This window comes from Dreissena polymorpha, chromosome 8 (genome assembly GCF_020536995.1).
Source record: "Dreissena polymorpha isolate Duluth1 chromosome 8, UMN_Dpol_1.0, whole genome shotgun sequence".
Taxonomy (NCBI): Eukaryota; Metazoa; Mollusca; class Bivalvia; order Myida; family Dreissenidae; genus Dreissena; species Dreissena polymorpha.
Window position 1 is genome coordinate 21,597,898 of NC_068362.1, and position 16,899 is coordinate 21,614,796.

A 16,899-nucleotide genomic window follows, 5' to 3' on the forward strand; every position below is an offset into this window, starting at 1 on the left:
CCTGCTATTCCTCTGTCACATCAACGATCTACACGACTCAGTCAAGTCCTCAGTCCGCCTATTCGGATATCTGTTTACTGTACCGCACCGTCAGAAATTTTCAGGACCATGAAATTTACAGCCGGATTTGAATAATCTAGAAATCTGGGCCAATACATGGGGAATGAAATTCAATGCCAAAAATGCTATATCCTAACCATCAACCAGAAAACCTGCAAATTCTACCAGCTTAATAACAATATCCTTAAAAAATCCCATAAACCCCATACTCGGAGTAAGTTTATCAGATGGCCTATCATGGAGTTCACATATAAACAAGATCAATAAAAGAGAAAATTCTAAACTTGGCTTCCTTAGACGCAACTTGAAACATTGCCCGGAACACTGTCGCAAAGCAGCATTCTTCGCCCTAGCAAGGTCAACTCTAGAATACAGCTCAATTATCTGTGATGCACACCTCCGAAAAGAAGTAGACAAAGTTGAAAAAAATCCAAAAACAATCGACGATATTCATCACTGGAGATTATACCACCACAAAACTGGCTGCGTGAATATGCTAAACGTATGAAGATCCCATCCCCCAAGGAGAGAATAAAAGTCCAACAGACTGATCTTCTTCTATAAGGTGGTTGAAGGGCTGGTACCAGCCATGCCTAGCCAAGACTTCCTTACCCCAGTCCGGCAATCATAACGCAGAGTTACCCCGAAGACTTTCTCTGATTTTAAAGCGGACAAAAACTCTAAGTGTTTCATACCAATCAAGTGTAAACCCCCATAATATAAAAACTCTTTGTTTTCCCTAAGACAAGACATTAATAGCCCAGAACAAGCTAGAAGAACGTGTAGTGCGCGCAGACACAGTTGGCAGTTTCAGGTCAACTGTCCTACAGTGGGACTAACCACCCTCTCTACCGTTGCGCCGATGCCGAAAGGCACTGCAACGTACCCATCCAGATCCAGATAACAAAATAAACCCAATGATGCTTGTTGTGTTTGTGCTATGTTAAGTTTATTTAGTTTCCAATATCATCCCCATATGAATATCATAAGTATATGAAAATAAACACTTCAATAATAATAACATTAGTTTATAATCAGCATGCACATCTTACAATAGTAATTCCGCATCAAATACATAAAAAAGCACAGCAGTATTCACACAGTAATTTTAATCAGTCAGCTTATGAATTCGTAATTATTTCTGTTTTGCTCATGATCGCCCTGGGTCGTTTCGCCCTAATTCCTGGGTCTTTACGCCCTAGTTTTTATACATACAGCGATTTAAAAGGATTTATCTTTAGCTTGTCACAAGCGGAATGGGATATTGTTTTATACAGTATTATATTATTTGTTTTACAAAATTATAAAATTGTAGTAATGACTTGATTGATGGGATAAAATAAGTCCAACCTATATTCCCTGAAACAGTATATACAGCAGATATTAACAGAAATTTTCATTACGGAAACGGAAAATAATGAAAAATGTGCTGATCTCCTACTTTTTCCTTTTTCTCACTTTTTAAAATGAGTCTCTTACTTAAAAATTTATAAAACCATTTAAAAACAATTCTGACAGCAACGACAACATGCAGACAAATACCGTTGACGCGAAATATAAATAAAATATCAGGAATTCCCCAGGATTTTGGTCAAGCACAGCGGCAAGACATGGCGGAATGGGGGTTGATTCAAAAGAGTGCCATTAAGCTTTCTTTTTTTCTACATTTTCTTAATCACAATACACAAAACTTAACTAAGGAGCTATTTAACCACTTTTTTCTTCATGTTCCTATATAAAATACACTCTAATTTGGAGCTATGAAAACATTAAAACAAGTTTATTGTTTATTTATTTTTCCTCAATTGATAATATTAAAGTCATATTTTATATTATAAAATAACAAGAAAAATAACAGTAGGCAGTAGAACGCACTAAAATGATTGAAAAAACACCACAATAATAAAGTTACATTTTTTACCACACGTGTACATATATACAATTTTCCTTTGGAACGCCTGTTCCCCGAGGCATCTCCTGGTGCCAGGCATCCACCATTCTTCCACTGCCTCATTGTCTGGTCCTTCAATGCTGACCATCACCAGAGCATTGAGGACAGCAGACTTCAGGCGAGCAGAATTTTCTGTTTGTTTACCCCCTTTCATTGTGCTTGAGCCTACTCGCAGTCTGAAAAACAAACAAAATGTAAAATTATTCTGAAATTAGAATGTTAAATCTCATTGACTTAACACTAAGAGATTCTTAAGCAAAAAATCATTTTTCGTTTGTTATTACATATATTATTGACAGTCTAGTCAAGTAACCAAGGAGCAGTACCGATTTTTTTTCTGAACGCACTGATCTGCACATGTGAAGAATACACATAGAGCTCAATAAACCTACAAAAGGGTGGATTATTTTTCGAACAACTGTTTTATTTTAAAGTCTAGTATATGTTTATAAAGTTACGTTAAGATATGCTTTTATATTAAAATGTTATCATCGGTAGTGTCTCATATTTGATTCAACACAATATCTGTCTGTTTTTAATAATTATTCACGTGCGATTTCATTTTGCGTTGATTTCACTACATACTTACAAAAAGTTTAGTTAAGTAAAGATATTCTTACCTCCTTCAACTTATGTTTCCATGGACAACATTGGACAATATTGCTACCACTGACTCGCTGTTTGAGACTTTTGGTTCGTGGGTTGGAGGTCTCAGGATCACTAAAACGTCCTTGACACTTTCACTTTCACTTATTTCACTCTCTGACAGCGACGATAATTAGTAGTACTGACAAAGAAATGTGCAATTGCAGATTTCCCAGACACAGGGACTGGTCGTATATTCGATCGTATCATTATTTCGTGCATCAAAACTAAAGAAAACTTTGTTGCAGATATTTAGCGTTTTCCGAAAATATCGAATAAGCTATTTGATGTGAATTGCATGTTAAGTTGGTGATGTTAATTTGAGAAAATAGTGTGAAAACATTGTAAGTTTGCGGGAGAAATCAAGTTAGACGTTTGACTTTAATTAATTGTAAATATAACTTAAATTACGCTGAAATGTATACCGTGTTTTACTAAAGTTATATGATTAACGTGACATAAATCTTCTTAATCACGCTGTGTTTTGTTATACTGCAAGTAATAATAAAACACGTGTTATGTTCTGTTATTCAAGTACGCACTACCGCAACAAACAACGTTGACTGTTTATTTTGTGAATAGTCGTGTGCAATTAAAATAAAACAACAACAAAATCGAGCATACCTTCAATTGCTCTTACGTCACGTGTACCGGTAATAATCGATCATTATAGACCATTATTAGGGGATACACAACATCATTGACCCCTATAAACGACCCATAAATCGTGCTCACGTCTTATCAAATGTATTATTGTGAACATTAAACTTATAAGGATTGGTCGATGCCAGAATGCAGACAACATTCGGATCAGAGCTTGCAATGGCTTGTAAACTTTTCAAGCATTGCGACGTCATTATCTGAAAATCAAGCGCCGCGGCGCAATGGATTTTGAAGTCCAGGCACTGCGGGCCCGCTGTGCTTAAACCGTCTGGGGAAATGTCTGTTAAAATTAATATATAAGCATCTCGTACCTGTATCACATGTCCGATGTTGCCATCTGTCACATAAACCACATGTGATGGCATGTTGGCGAGGTGTGACTATCTGATCACACGAAATACATTGTTTATAAAAACAATATAACGTCTTTATAATATCTTCTATTAATGTTTCTGTGCTAATCATCTGATCACACGTCTTCCCATCTTCCTATCTAAGATTGTTTGATAATTGTAATTGGTCCCGAAATTATGTTGATTGGCAAATAAACGTATGATACCTCTGCCAAACTAATTAATCGTGATACTTTATTAGTTTGTAACATAACGTATCAAAATGTTTCCGTTAGATAACGGATAACTGCGCAATAATCAAATTTGTAATAATCAAATAATCATATATGTTAAAAAGTACTATTCAGATCGAAACAAAATTTACAAAACCATAATATATTATTAGAATTATTAGAATTAAATAAGGGCGAAACAACCCACTTGTATGGGCGAAACGACCATGGGCGAAACGACTCAAGGTGAACTAGGGCGAACAGGTTTGAGGGCGAAACGACCTGAGACCAAAATGAAAACAGAAGAGAAACCTGAATTTCCACACATTTTAAAGACCTAGTTGTGCGAATGTTCTTATATGGATGCGCTAAGGCGAGGCCTCGCTGTAAGTCTTTGTCAATTCATGAAGCTCGAGTTTACTTGAGTACCAGTTGACAACACAGGCGAATTGACGTCGGTACGAATAGACTGGATATCTGGTCGACAGCGTCTAATAATTTCGAAAAATAATAACAGCAGAAAAACAACAGCAACTAAACCGAATTTCCAAACATTTTGTGATTTTTTTATTTGAGAGTAATTATTTTTTTGCAAGATTAGTTAGATCAAAAAATTTAGAAGGACAATTCAATTTATTGATTGTTGCAGCGTGTCTTTAAATATTGTAAAATGGAATAGTAATTTGGATGCGTAGAGGCTTTGTTAAACAATACATACATACATACATATCCGGTTAGGGCTGCAAGCTGGATCAGCTTCTAATAGCCCCCTCATGTTCGTTAATCCAGGTAGTCTCCGGTATAACTGAGTACATTTTGTCACCAATGTAATTGTCCAATCTGTTCTTAAAAGTATTTAGGGATGGCGCAGTAACAACGAATTCCACGGATCTATCACTCTCTGAGAAAAGAAGTATTTTCTGGTGTCTTTTCTACAAGATTTCTTCTTGAGTTTGAAACAGTGACCCCTTGTTATAGTATTGTTCATTAAAAAAATCTGTCAAATTCAATGTCTTCTTTTTTATTCAAGATTTTAAAAACTTCAATCATGTCTCCACGGAAAGGACAATATGACAAGGATGGTATTTACAAAATTTTAAGTCTTTCAATGTATGGCAAGTGTCTAACATAGTATACTTATGTAGTCGCACGTTTTTGTACTCATTCCACAACTTCTATATCTTTTTTGAATCGTGGGTACCAAATTATATTACCATATTCCAAGTGAGGTCTGATAAACAACTTGCGTAATTTCCTTAGTTGTTTTGTATTAATTTGAAGATTAGTCCTATTTGGCTGTTGGCTTTATTTATACACTGGTTCAAATGTTCTATAAATTTCAAATCAGGACTGAATATAATCCCTATATCCCTTTCATGTGTTTTACTTGAAATTTTATTTCTTTCGGATCCTGTTCCAAGCAAATAAGTCTTCTTTGGGTTATTTTTTCCATAAAGTATTACTCCACATTTTTCAGTGTTAAATTTTAGAAGCCAAGTATCACTCCAATTACATAATTTGTCATTGTCTCTTTGAATTTGGTCCGTATCTTGTCGTGATTGTGTAATATTGAATAGTTTTGTATAGTCTGCAAAAAGTCTAATGGTACTTTCAATTAAGTCCTCAATGTCATTTATGTAAACTAAGAAAAGGGTGGGCTCTAAAACACTTCCTTGTGGTATGGCGCTTGTAACATTGCACCATTCAGATTTACTGTTATTTACAATAACTTGTTGTTTCCTGTTAGTAAGAAAAGCTTTTACCCAGTTCAAAATTTTGCCATTTATACCATAAGACTCTCATTTCTTCATCAATCAGTAGTGTGGTACTGTATCAAATGCCTTGCTAAAATCATAATAAATACAGTCAAAGCTGTTACCCTCGTCTATCCATTCAGACCATTTTTCCATCACGTCTAAAAGTTGTAGAGCACACGAACGTAAAGAACGGAAACCAAATTGAGAATTTGAAAACATGTTATTTGAGTTCATATATGAAACTATACAGTCTCTAACAAGTTTTTCCATCATTTTGCAAGGTATACAAGTAAAACTTATGGGTCTGTGGTTACCAGCTTCATCTCTGGCACCTTTCTTAAACAATGCTTTCACATGTGCAGATTTCCAATCTTCAACAACAGTTTCAATTTCATAAGATAGTTTGAAAATCATTGTAAGTGGGACAACTAAGTTGCTTCTACATTCTATCAAAATTCTAGGATGAATAAGGTCAGGTCCATAGGATTTCAAGGTATTCAAATTTTCTAGTAATTTCATAACTTTATTTTCATCAATCATTAGTTCACCAATGTTTAAACCATTACTCCTGTCATTTGCATCTTGAATATTATTCAAATCTTCAACTACAAATACACGTTTGAAGAATGAGTTCAGTTCTTCTGCCTTCTCTTTATCATTTTCAGTAAATCCTCTATTAGTCCTTTTCAAGTTTGAAATTCCTACTTGCACTTTATGCTTTGAATTTGCATACTTATAAAAAGCTTTTGGATTGTTTTCCTCCGATATATATTATTTTCAAAGTCATTTCTTGCTTGCCTACATGCACTTGTAGCTGTGTTACGGTCCCTACAATAATATTTAAAATGAATGTGTTCTCTAGTATTAATATACTTTTGCCATGACCTATGTTTTTTTCTTATGGCTTTAAGAGCCAATTTAGTCATCCATAGTGGTCTGTTCTTTTTCGATGTAACTTGAGGTTTATGTCTCTTTTTAGAAACATGCCTTTTCTACACATTTCGCTAGTATCTCTTTTATTAATGACCAATTTTCATGTATAGTTTTGTCTCTGAACTCTTCTTCCCAATTTACACTTGACAATTCTTCATTTAATGCATCATAATTCCCTTTATCGTACAAAAATGTCTCTTTTTCAACATTATTTACCTGATTACAACAGTCCATAATGAATGAAATTACAATGTGGTCACTTTTGCCAATAGGAGAATAGTGTCTCAATTCATTTATAAAAAGTTCATCACTTGAAATTACAAGGTCCAAAATACTGGGCTGTTGTTCCTATAAATTGTGTGTGAAAGTTAATATTTTGGTGTAAGAAGCTATCTCTCACTGATTCAATAAATTCATGGCTTATTATATGAGTTTCAGGTGCAGACGATACCCAATGATTCCAGTCTATGTCTTTATAATTAAAGTCACCCATTACCACTTTTTTCACATGATTTTCATTTTCCAACGGCTGCCATTAGCTCGTTCAACTTATTATTGTTTTCATTTCCTGAGTTTGGCGAACGATAAACTAAACCAACAAGAACAGTTTCATTTTTGCTTATCTTTACTTGACACCAACATGCCTCTTGACTAGAAATTAAGTTCAGTTTCTCATAGCTTTCAGCTTCAATACCATTTCTTATAAATAAAAGTGTTCTCCTGAAATTTTTACCAATAAATCTTGGATAAACAAATTGCTTATAACCCTGTAGTTCAAAATGTTCAATATTCAAAGAGTCACAAGTTTAAGGAAACGCTTCTGTGAGTCCAACGATGTCAGGCTGGTGAATAAAAACAAGGGTTTCCAATTCAGACCATTTATTTCTAATACTATCCGCATTTGTGTAAATGCACTTTAAACCTTCATGTTTTTCAAAACTAAAGTTTGTACTGGAGTTTGACAAATTTTGAGAGGAAGAATTCGTATACATGTGTATATATTTCCGTAGAGTTTGAGTCATTATGTGAAGAATCCATGTACAATTCAGTATCACTTGACACAGAGTTTATACTTGAACCACTATGATCATTTGAACTTACAGTACTTTCGTTGCTGCAAATGCTGCTTTCATCATCATTCAAAACCAAATGAAGATATTCATTTTCAACATGTTTTTGGATTTCAAACAAATTAACATCAGATAAACTATCCGAACTTTCACCTAACGTATTTACATTTTCAAAACTGGAACAATTAACTTTTTTAACTGCAAAACAAGAACTTTAAACTATTTTAGAGTCATGTTTTAACGATGGTCCGTCATTGGACATCTTTATAGCAATTGAATAAAGACATCATTGCTCATTCATCGTTTTGCACTGTAAACTTCAATGGAAATTTGAAACAGAGCCTGCTGGCTGTAGGGGTAGTTTACATTTTAAACAAGAGGTAGTTGCAATTATCCAACTCCCAGCCACAGGTATAGACCAGTTCACGCGTGACGTCACGCGCACCTGTGTGTTTACACTGGACTGCATTGGTAGGCAAAAGAAAGACACAATTGATGGGAAGAAATATAGCGTGATCATTTATATTTAAAAGATTATATTTAGATTTTATTTTTCAACATGCCAACAAACCACATATAAAAATTAGCCCTAATGGTATTTGTCTCGGAAAACTAACCCGTTGACACATTAAACAAGAGATTGCCACACAATATGGCCCCCTACCGGTAAAACTCCACCATTGTCATTTAAAAAAAATGAAATATTTTACATTTGTTGCCATAGCAACAACATTTTTAGCTCACCTGAGCACAACGTGCTCATGGTGAGCTTTTGTGGTCGCTTTTTGTGCGTTGTCCGTCGTGCGACGTCCATCGTCAACATTTTGCCTTGTGAACACTCTAGAGACCACATTTATTGTCTGATCTTCATGAAATTTGGTCAGAACATTTGTCCCATTGATACCTCGACTGAGTTCGAAACTGAGTCATGCTGGGTCAAAAACTAGGTCACGAGGTCAAAAAAAAGAAAAACCTTGTGAACACTGTAGAAGTCACATTTGATGCCCAATGTTCATGTAACTTTGTAAAAATGTTTGTCTAAATGATTAGTTGGTTGAGTTCAAAAATGATTCCGGTCCGTTGAAAAACATGGCCGCCAGGGGGCGGGGTAGTATTCCTAATATGGCTTTAGAGAAACCTTGTGAACACTCTATAAGTCACAATTTTTGCCCAATCATCATGAAACTTGGTTAAAACATTGGTTTCATTGATATCTTGGACAAGTTCGAAAATGGTCCAGATCAGTGAAAAAACATGGCCGCCAGGGGGCGGGGCAGTTTTCCTTATATTGCTATAGTAAAACCTTGTTAACACTCTAGAGGCCACATTTATTGTCCAATCTTCATGAAATTTGGGTGGAAGATTGGCCTCAATTATATCTTGGATGAGTTTGAAAATGGTTAAGTTTGCTTGAAAAATGGCTGCCAAGGGGCGGGGCATTTTTCCTTATATGGCTATGGCTATAGTTAAACCTTGTGAACACTCTAGGGGCCACATTTATTTCCAATCTTCATGAAATTTGGTCAGAAGGTTGGTCACAATGATATCTTGAATGAGTTCTAAAATGGTTACGTTTGCTTGAAAAACATGGCTGCCAAGGGGCGGGGCATTTTTCCTTATATGGCTATAGTAAAATTTTTGTTAACACTCCAGAGGCCACATTTATTTTCTGATCTTCATGAAACTTGGTCAGAAGATTTGTCCAAATGATATCTTGGATGAGTTCGAAAATGGTTACTTGCTAAAAAAACAAGGCCACCAGGGGATGGGGCATTTTTCCTAATATGGCTATATATCATGCTTTAGTAAAACCTTGTTAACACTCTAGAGGCCACATATATTGTCCGATCATCATGAAACTTGGTCAGATGATTTGTCCCAATGATATCTTGGATGAGTTCGAAAATGGTTCCGGTTGGTGGAAAAACATGGCCGCCAAGCGGGCGTGGCATTTTTCCTTATATGGCTATAGTTAAACCTTGTTAACACTCTAGAGGCCACATTTATTGTACGATCATCATGAAACTTTGTCAAAAGATTTGTCCCAATGATATTTGGACAAGTTCAAAAGTGGTTCCAGTTGCATGAAAAACATGGCCATCAGTGGGCGGGGCATTTTTCCTTATATGAATCTTCATGAAACTTTGTCAGTATATTTGTTTAAATGATATCTTGGATGTGTATGAAAATGGTTCTGGTCTGTTGAAAAACGTGGCTGCCATGGTGTTCACTATAGTCATGAAAGTTGGTAAGAACATATTGTTCTAATGACATCTTGGGCTGCACAGAACAGGTCAGTTCCTTTGAATCTCAGGTGAGCGACTTTGGGCCTTTCAGGCCCTCTTGTTTGATGTAGGAACAAAATGAATTGACGTGCACAATCTCCATATTGCCATCTGTCCATGTTTCAAGTTTCATGAAAAAATATGAAGAACTTTTTAAGTTATCACAGGATCCAGAAAAGTGTGACGGACAGACTGACTGACAGACTGACACACAGAGCGCAAACCATAAGTCGCCTTTAGCGTACTCATGCCATTGATAATTATAATTTTATAATCAGATGTATCAATATTGTAATTTATTGAAGCTTTTCTGCAAATGATAATACGGCTTATGCATGAAGCTCTTTGTTGTGTCAAATTGTCGGTCTTTGGCAGTCTTCAGACAATCTTTACTTTGATGTTAATGATGCGTTCTTTTAAGATGCAAATATAAATGTATTAATAAATTCTTTTGGCACTAAATATTATGTTTTTGAAATATTATCTAGGTGTTGTTTTTTCGGAGTTTCTTTTCTGATTTATTGACTAAACAAAGTGTCGTCATCCATATGTTTTTCGTTACTGTAACCCATGGTTTTGCCTACCAGTGCATCCCGCATGAGCGAAAATCTGGAAACAAACTCAAAACAATAACAATGAATCTATTGGGCGCATGTCCAAGTCACTTTAACACTATCAATGTGTCATAAAACAACTTTTTTTATCCAAAAAAAAATCTGATATAATATATATAAACAAGGTAGGTATCTCTTGACACAGGAAAATCACCTACATCAACATTTTTAAGCCATTAAGTGCCTCAATGGCTGTCAATTTTTGTTAACTATGTACAAATTTTGTTGAGAAAGGATGCCTAGTGACGAAAAATGACCACAAACGGCTACTTGCCAACATAAACTACAAGAAAAACGTCTCGAACTCGTAGAAATGCTAGGTCGGCTCCAATCTGACTGCACGTTCAGATTAACTTTAAACATAGGTATCCTGAAAACAACACAGTGACAATAACAATAGTGTTTATACGTCGTTACTTTGACAAAATGCATATATAACTTACATAGTATGAGCTACTCTAGACCTCTCTCAGCCTTGGGAAGGTTGGCGCTGTGACTGCTGTAATATTAATTTTATATTTCAAGGTGAAAGTGATGCGCAACAACCAATGCAAAAGTTATTGACAGTTCATAAATTTTATCAAAAAGGAAAGAAGAAAATAGGAGCAAGTTGGGCCATAAATGCAGGAAATACACAGGGACTGATACCTTTAAACAAACATGACCATACCTGTCACTAAGATGTTAGAATATATACAAGATTCCCATTGATATTTGAGCCTTCAATCTCAAAACGTAAAACCCAGCATAATAAACCGTGTAGAACTAGTCACAACTGATACACCACCCTACATTCAAGAAATCGGTTACACAACACAAATTGTATAGACCTGTTACACTTTTTAGCTCACCTGAGCACAACGTGCTCATGGTGAGCTATTGTGATCGTCTTTTGTCCGTTGTGCGTCGTGCGTCGTCAACATTTACCTTGTTAACACTCTAGAGGCCACATTTATTGTCCAATCTTCATAAAACTTACTCAGAACATGTTCCTCAATAACATCTTGGACGAGTTCAAAAATGGTTCTGGTTGATTGAAAACATGGCTGCCAGGGGGCGTGGCAGTTTGCTATAGTAAAACCTTGTTAACACTCTAGAAGTCATATTTATTGTCTGATCTTCATGAAACTTTGTCAGAACATGTGTCCCAATAATATCTTGGATGAGTTCGAAAATGGTTCTGGTTGGTTGAAAAACATGGCCGCCAGGGGGCGTGGCAGTTTTCCTTATATGGCTATAGTAAAACCTTGTTAACACTCTACAAGTCACATTTTTAGTCCAATCTTCATGAAACTTTGTCAGAAAATGTGTGCCAATAATAGCTTGGACAAGTTCGAAAATGGTTCCAGTTGGTTGAAAAACGTGGCCGCCAGGGGGCGTGGCAGTTTTCCTTATATGGCTATAGTGAAACCTTGTTAACACTCTAGAAGTCACATTTTTAGACCAATCTTCATGAAACTTGGTCAAAACATGTGTCCTAATAATATCTTGGACTGTTTTGAAAATGGTTCTAGTTGAATGAAAAACATGGCCGCCATGGGGCGGTGCAGTTTTCCTTATATGTCTTTACTGTATGGTAAAACCTTGTTAACACTCTAGAAGTCACATTTGTGGTCCAATGCTCATGAAACTTGGTCAGAATATTTGAACTAATAATATCTGGGCTAAGTTCAAAAATGGTTGAGATCAGTTAAAAAACATGGCCGCAAGGGGGCTTGGCATTTTTCCTTAAATGGCTATTTACTACAAAACCTTGTTATCACTCTAGAAGTCACATTTATTATCCAATCTTTATGAAACATGATCTGAACATGTGTTCTAACAATAGCTTGAGTGAGTTTGAAAATGGTTATGGTTTGTTGAAAAACATGGCCGCCAGGGTGGGGGGGGGGCAGTTGTCCTTATATGGCTTTAGTGAAAACTTGTTGACACTATGTAAGCCACATTTATTGGCCAATCTTCATGAAAATTGGTCAGAACATTTGTCCCAATGAAATTTTGCCAGAGATTGAAGCTGGGTCATATGAGCTCAAAAACTAGGTCACAAGGTCAAATATAAAAAAAAACATGTTAAAAGTCACTTTTTTGGTCCAAAATAATCTTCATGAATCAGCTTGCATTTTTTTCAGAATAGTCTAGTTCCTTTGGCTTTCAGGTGAGCGCCTTAGGGCCTGATGGCCTTCTTGTTAACTTATAATGTTCCATTTTTACTTAAATAAAATTTTAAAAGGGTGTAAAACGTGAGAAATAGCTATTAATTTGAAATAATAGTATTTGTTCAACTATTTCCAGGTAAATCTAACAGTCATGACGATAGCCGCATATCCCACGCAAGCAGAAGCTTTTGCTGCTCTTAAAAAGCATGAAATTGATACTACAACCAGATTTGTGACCGGCCAGGCAACTAAAAATTTTGGAAAGCTAGGTATAACTTTAGTGTCTATACTTTTTTAACTGTTTAATAAATTTTTGTCCGGAGCATAACTCTAAATCTACTGAAGGGATTTACTTAGAACTTAAAATATAAACAGAGGGCAAGAAGGTGAAGTGCAGTGACTAAGAACCATAACTCTATCTACCTTAGTTTTTGAATTATCTCCCGTTATTTAATTTCAAAGTAAATTTTTGTCCGCAGCATAACTCTCAATCTACTGAAGGGATTTACTTGAAACTAGAAATATAAACAGATGGCAACTAGAAGAAGTGCAGTGAACATGAACCATTACTCTTTCGGCCGTAGTTTTTGAATTATCTCCCTTTTTTTAGATCACCTTAGCACAACATGCTCATGGTGAGCTTTTGTGATCGCCTTTTGTCAGTCTTGCATCGTCCGTCGTCAACATTTTGCCTTGTGAACACTCTAGAGGCACATTTATTGTTGGATCTTCATGAAATTTGGTCAGAACATTTGTCCCATTGATACCTCAACTGAGTTCGAAACTGGGTCATGCTGGGTCAAAAACAAGGTCACTAGGTCAAAAAAAATAAAAACTTTGTGAACACTGTAGAAGTCACATTTGATGCAAAATCTTGATGTAACTTTGTCAAAATGTTTGTCTAAGTGCTATGTTGGTTGAGTTCAAAAATGGTTCCTGTCCTTTGAAAAACATGGCCGCCAGAGTACGGGACAGTATTCCTTATATGGCTATAGAGAAACCTTGTGAACACTCTAGAAGTCACAATTTTTGCCCAATCATCATGAAAATTGGTGGAAACATTGGTTTTATTGATTTCTGAGACGAGTTTGAAAATGGTCCAGATCGGTGAAAAAACATGGCCGCCAGGGGGCGGGGCAGTTTTCTCTATATGTATATAGTGAAAACATGTGAACACTCTAGAAGTCACATTTTTTGTCCAATCTTCATGAAATTTGGTCAGAAAATGTGTTTTCAGGATATGACAGTTGAGTTCGAAAATAGTTACGTTTGCTTGAAAAACATAGCTGCCAAGGGGCGGGCATTTTTCTGTATAAGGCTATATATGGCTATAGTAAAATCTTGTTAACACTATAGAGGCCACAATTATTGTCTGATCTTCATGAAACTTGGTTAGAAGATTCATCCCAATAATATCTTGGACAAGTTTGAAAATGATGCCGGTTGGTTGAAAAACATGGCTGCCAGGGGTGGGGCATTTTTCCTTATATGGCTATATATGGCTATAGTAAAATCTTGTTAACACTCTAGAGGCCAAATTTATTGTCCAATCTTCATAAAACTTGGCCAGAAAGTTTATCCCAATAATATCTTGGAAGAGTTAAAAAATGATGCCCTTTGGTTGAAAAACATGGCCACCACGGGGGCTGGACATTTTTCCTTATATGGCTATAGTAAAACCTTGTTAACACTCTGGAGGTCACATTTATTTTCCAATCATCATGAAATTTGGTCAGAAGATTTGTCCAAATGATATCTTGGATGGGTTCAAAAATGGTTTTGGTTGCTTTAAAAACATGGCCACCAGGGGCGGGGCATTTTTCCTCAAATCCCTATATATGGCTTAAGTAAAACCTTGATAACACTCTAGAGGCCACATTTATTGTCCAATCTTCATGAAATTTGGTAAGAAGATTGGTCTCAATGATATCTTGGATGAGTTTGAAAATAATTAAATTTGCTTGAAAAACATGGCTTCCAAGGGGCGGGGCATTTTTCCTTATATGGCTATAGTAAAATCTTGTTAACACTAGAGGCCACATTTACTGTCCGATCTTCATAAAACTTTGTCTGTAGAATTGTCCCAAAAATATCTTGTTATCTCAGGTGAGGGACTTTGGGCCTTTCAGGCCCTCTTGTAAATCCCTATATATGGCTTTAGTTAAACCTTGTTTACACTCTAGAAGCCACATTTATTGTCAAGTCTTCATGAAATTTGGTTAGAAGATTGGTCTCAATGATATCTTGGATAAGTGTGAAAATATTTATGTTTGCTTGAAAAACCTGGCTTCCAAGGGGCGGGGCAATTTTCCTTATATGGCTATAGTAAAATCTTGTTAATACTCTACAGGCCACATTTACTGTCCGATCTTCATGAATCTTTGTCAGAAGATTCATCCTGAAAATATCTTGAGTGAGTTAAAAAATATGCCGGTTGGTTGAAAAACATGGCTGCCATGGGGCGGGGCATTTTTCCTGATATGGCTATAGTAAAACCTTGTTAACCCTCTAGAGGCCACATTTATTTTCCGATCTTTATGAAACTTGGTCAGATTTGTCCCAATAATATCTCAGGTGAGCGACTTTGGGCCTTTCAGGCCCTCTTGTTTTTTAATTGCTTATTTATTTATAATTCTAAATTATATTTAATTTAATTTCATAGTAAATATTTTAGCTTTTCAATTTTTAAAATCTCTCTTTATCTATTTGTCAATATTATTATTAATATTTTAATTTGAACACTGAAGTTTTCACTGTAAAATGAAAAGATGAGTTTAAGGAAAAATACAGTGATCAAGAACAGTAACTGTTAATAGTCTTCTTTTTTAATCACCTCCCTTTCTTTCATTTCAATATATTTTATCCTCTACAGCATAACTCCAACACTATATAACTAATCAATCCTTGAAATATAAATAGATGACACAGGTGCAATGTTTAACAAATATTATTCTTCTCTCTATAACAAATGTTGTCATACAAGCAAACACTACTGTGACAAGCTCTTGTTAGTTTTGTCAGTCAATGTCTATCTTTGAGCGCCATGTGTAGTCAATTTGAAGCTGGTTACCTCTGTAAAGGCCACATATTTATGCCCCCAGTTCACTTGTATGTCTGGATGTCCTGAAGTGTGTGTTTTAAATTCTCTTGAACTACTGGATGAATCTGGTTCAATCTTTCTCAATTGAATGACATCAGTACCTCAGCAATGCCAATTGTCTGTTGTTTACAGTCTGAAGCTTGTGTTTTTGACTCTTCTTTAACTTTTCTGTGGATCTCCCTCAATATTGCACAGTTTGATAACCTTTCAATTGGATGTCAATTACATAAAATCTAAACTAGAAAAATAAAATCAATGGGGATTTAAATAAATCTTAAACACTTTTAGTTTTCAACATTGAACAGAATTTGGAACATGATTATCATGTCAAGGTGACATGTCATGAGCAACAAAAAAGTTTCTGGCTTTAAGGTCAAAGATCCTAATATTCACGTACACTATAATTTCTATGTGCATATTCCTTATATGGCTGTATTCAAAGTACATGTTCATGTCTGGTCACTTATATTATCAAGCATTTTAGGATTTGAAACAAGTTGGAGGTTATAATCCTTATGAAACAATTATGTGGTGCCCTTAAAGTCACAGTGGACACTTAAAGTTTGTTTTAAATCCTTATCAACTTTAGATGTTATGTGAATTTCAGTTCTATTTCTGACATTCTGTATATTTACATTTGAAAAATGTAGCAACTGTATTCAAAAGAATTGATAATAATTATATGCTGTATTAACTGTTCACATTATTTGTGTCTTCTTTCTGTGCTCAGTGTCATAAAGTGATGGTATGTGTGTCCTTCTGACACATGTCAATGCTTTAACGTTAGCTTTGCGCAGATGACTACAGACCTGTGGATCAACCTTCATACACACTTAGGGGTCAATAATAATAATATACTCTTTATTTTGTAGAGCAGCTGGACAAGACTTCAATACATAAGATATTTTGGGATTACGATATTCCATACGTAAGTTGTGGCCGCAAAGTATTATTCTGCCATCATGGAAAGGACTACCATAGAAAAAAAAAAGAAAGAAGAAGGAAGGTACTTCATATTATTCATATAGTGTCCAATTTATGTAAAGGATTTTCTGATATGATGGTGAAATTTTATGAACATTTGGCATGGCGGAGAAATA

At 35.5% G+C, this 16,899-nt stretch overlaps 1 protein-coding gene across 6 annotated transcripts in view; it reads left to right on the top strand.

The window, feature by feature from the left end:
* Window positions 1-4,156: 4,156 nt before the first annotated feature.
* The window catches only part of LOC127843177 (uncharacterized), a 55,755-nt gene continuing 43,012 nt past the window's right edge, over window positions 4,157-16,899 (top strand). For 2 of the 6 annotated variants that reach the window (XM_052373034.1, XM_052373035.1), the window contains exons 1-3: window positions 4,157-4,270; window positions 12,836-12,968; window positions 16,672-16,805. In XM_052373034.1, the coding sequence (XP_052228994.1) occupies window positions 4,244-4,270; window positions 12,836-12,968; window positions 16,672-16,805 (294 nt within the window). In that variant the 5' untranslated portion in view covers window positions 4,157-4,243. Of the gene's footprint in view, window positions 4,271-4,363; window positions 4,462-4,520; window positions 4,674-4,939; window positions 4,967-5,986; window positions 6,135-12,835; window positions 12,969-16,671; window positions 16,806-16,899 lie in introns of those variants that run through there. The other 4 variants (XM_052373038.1, XM_052373039.1, XM_052373037.1 and 1 more) reach the window with 4 other exon arrangements.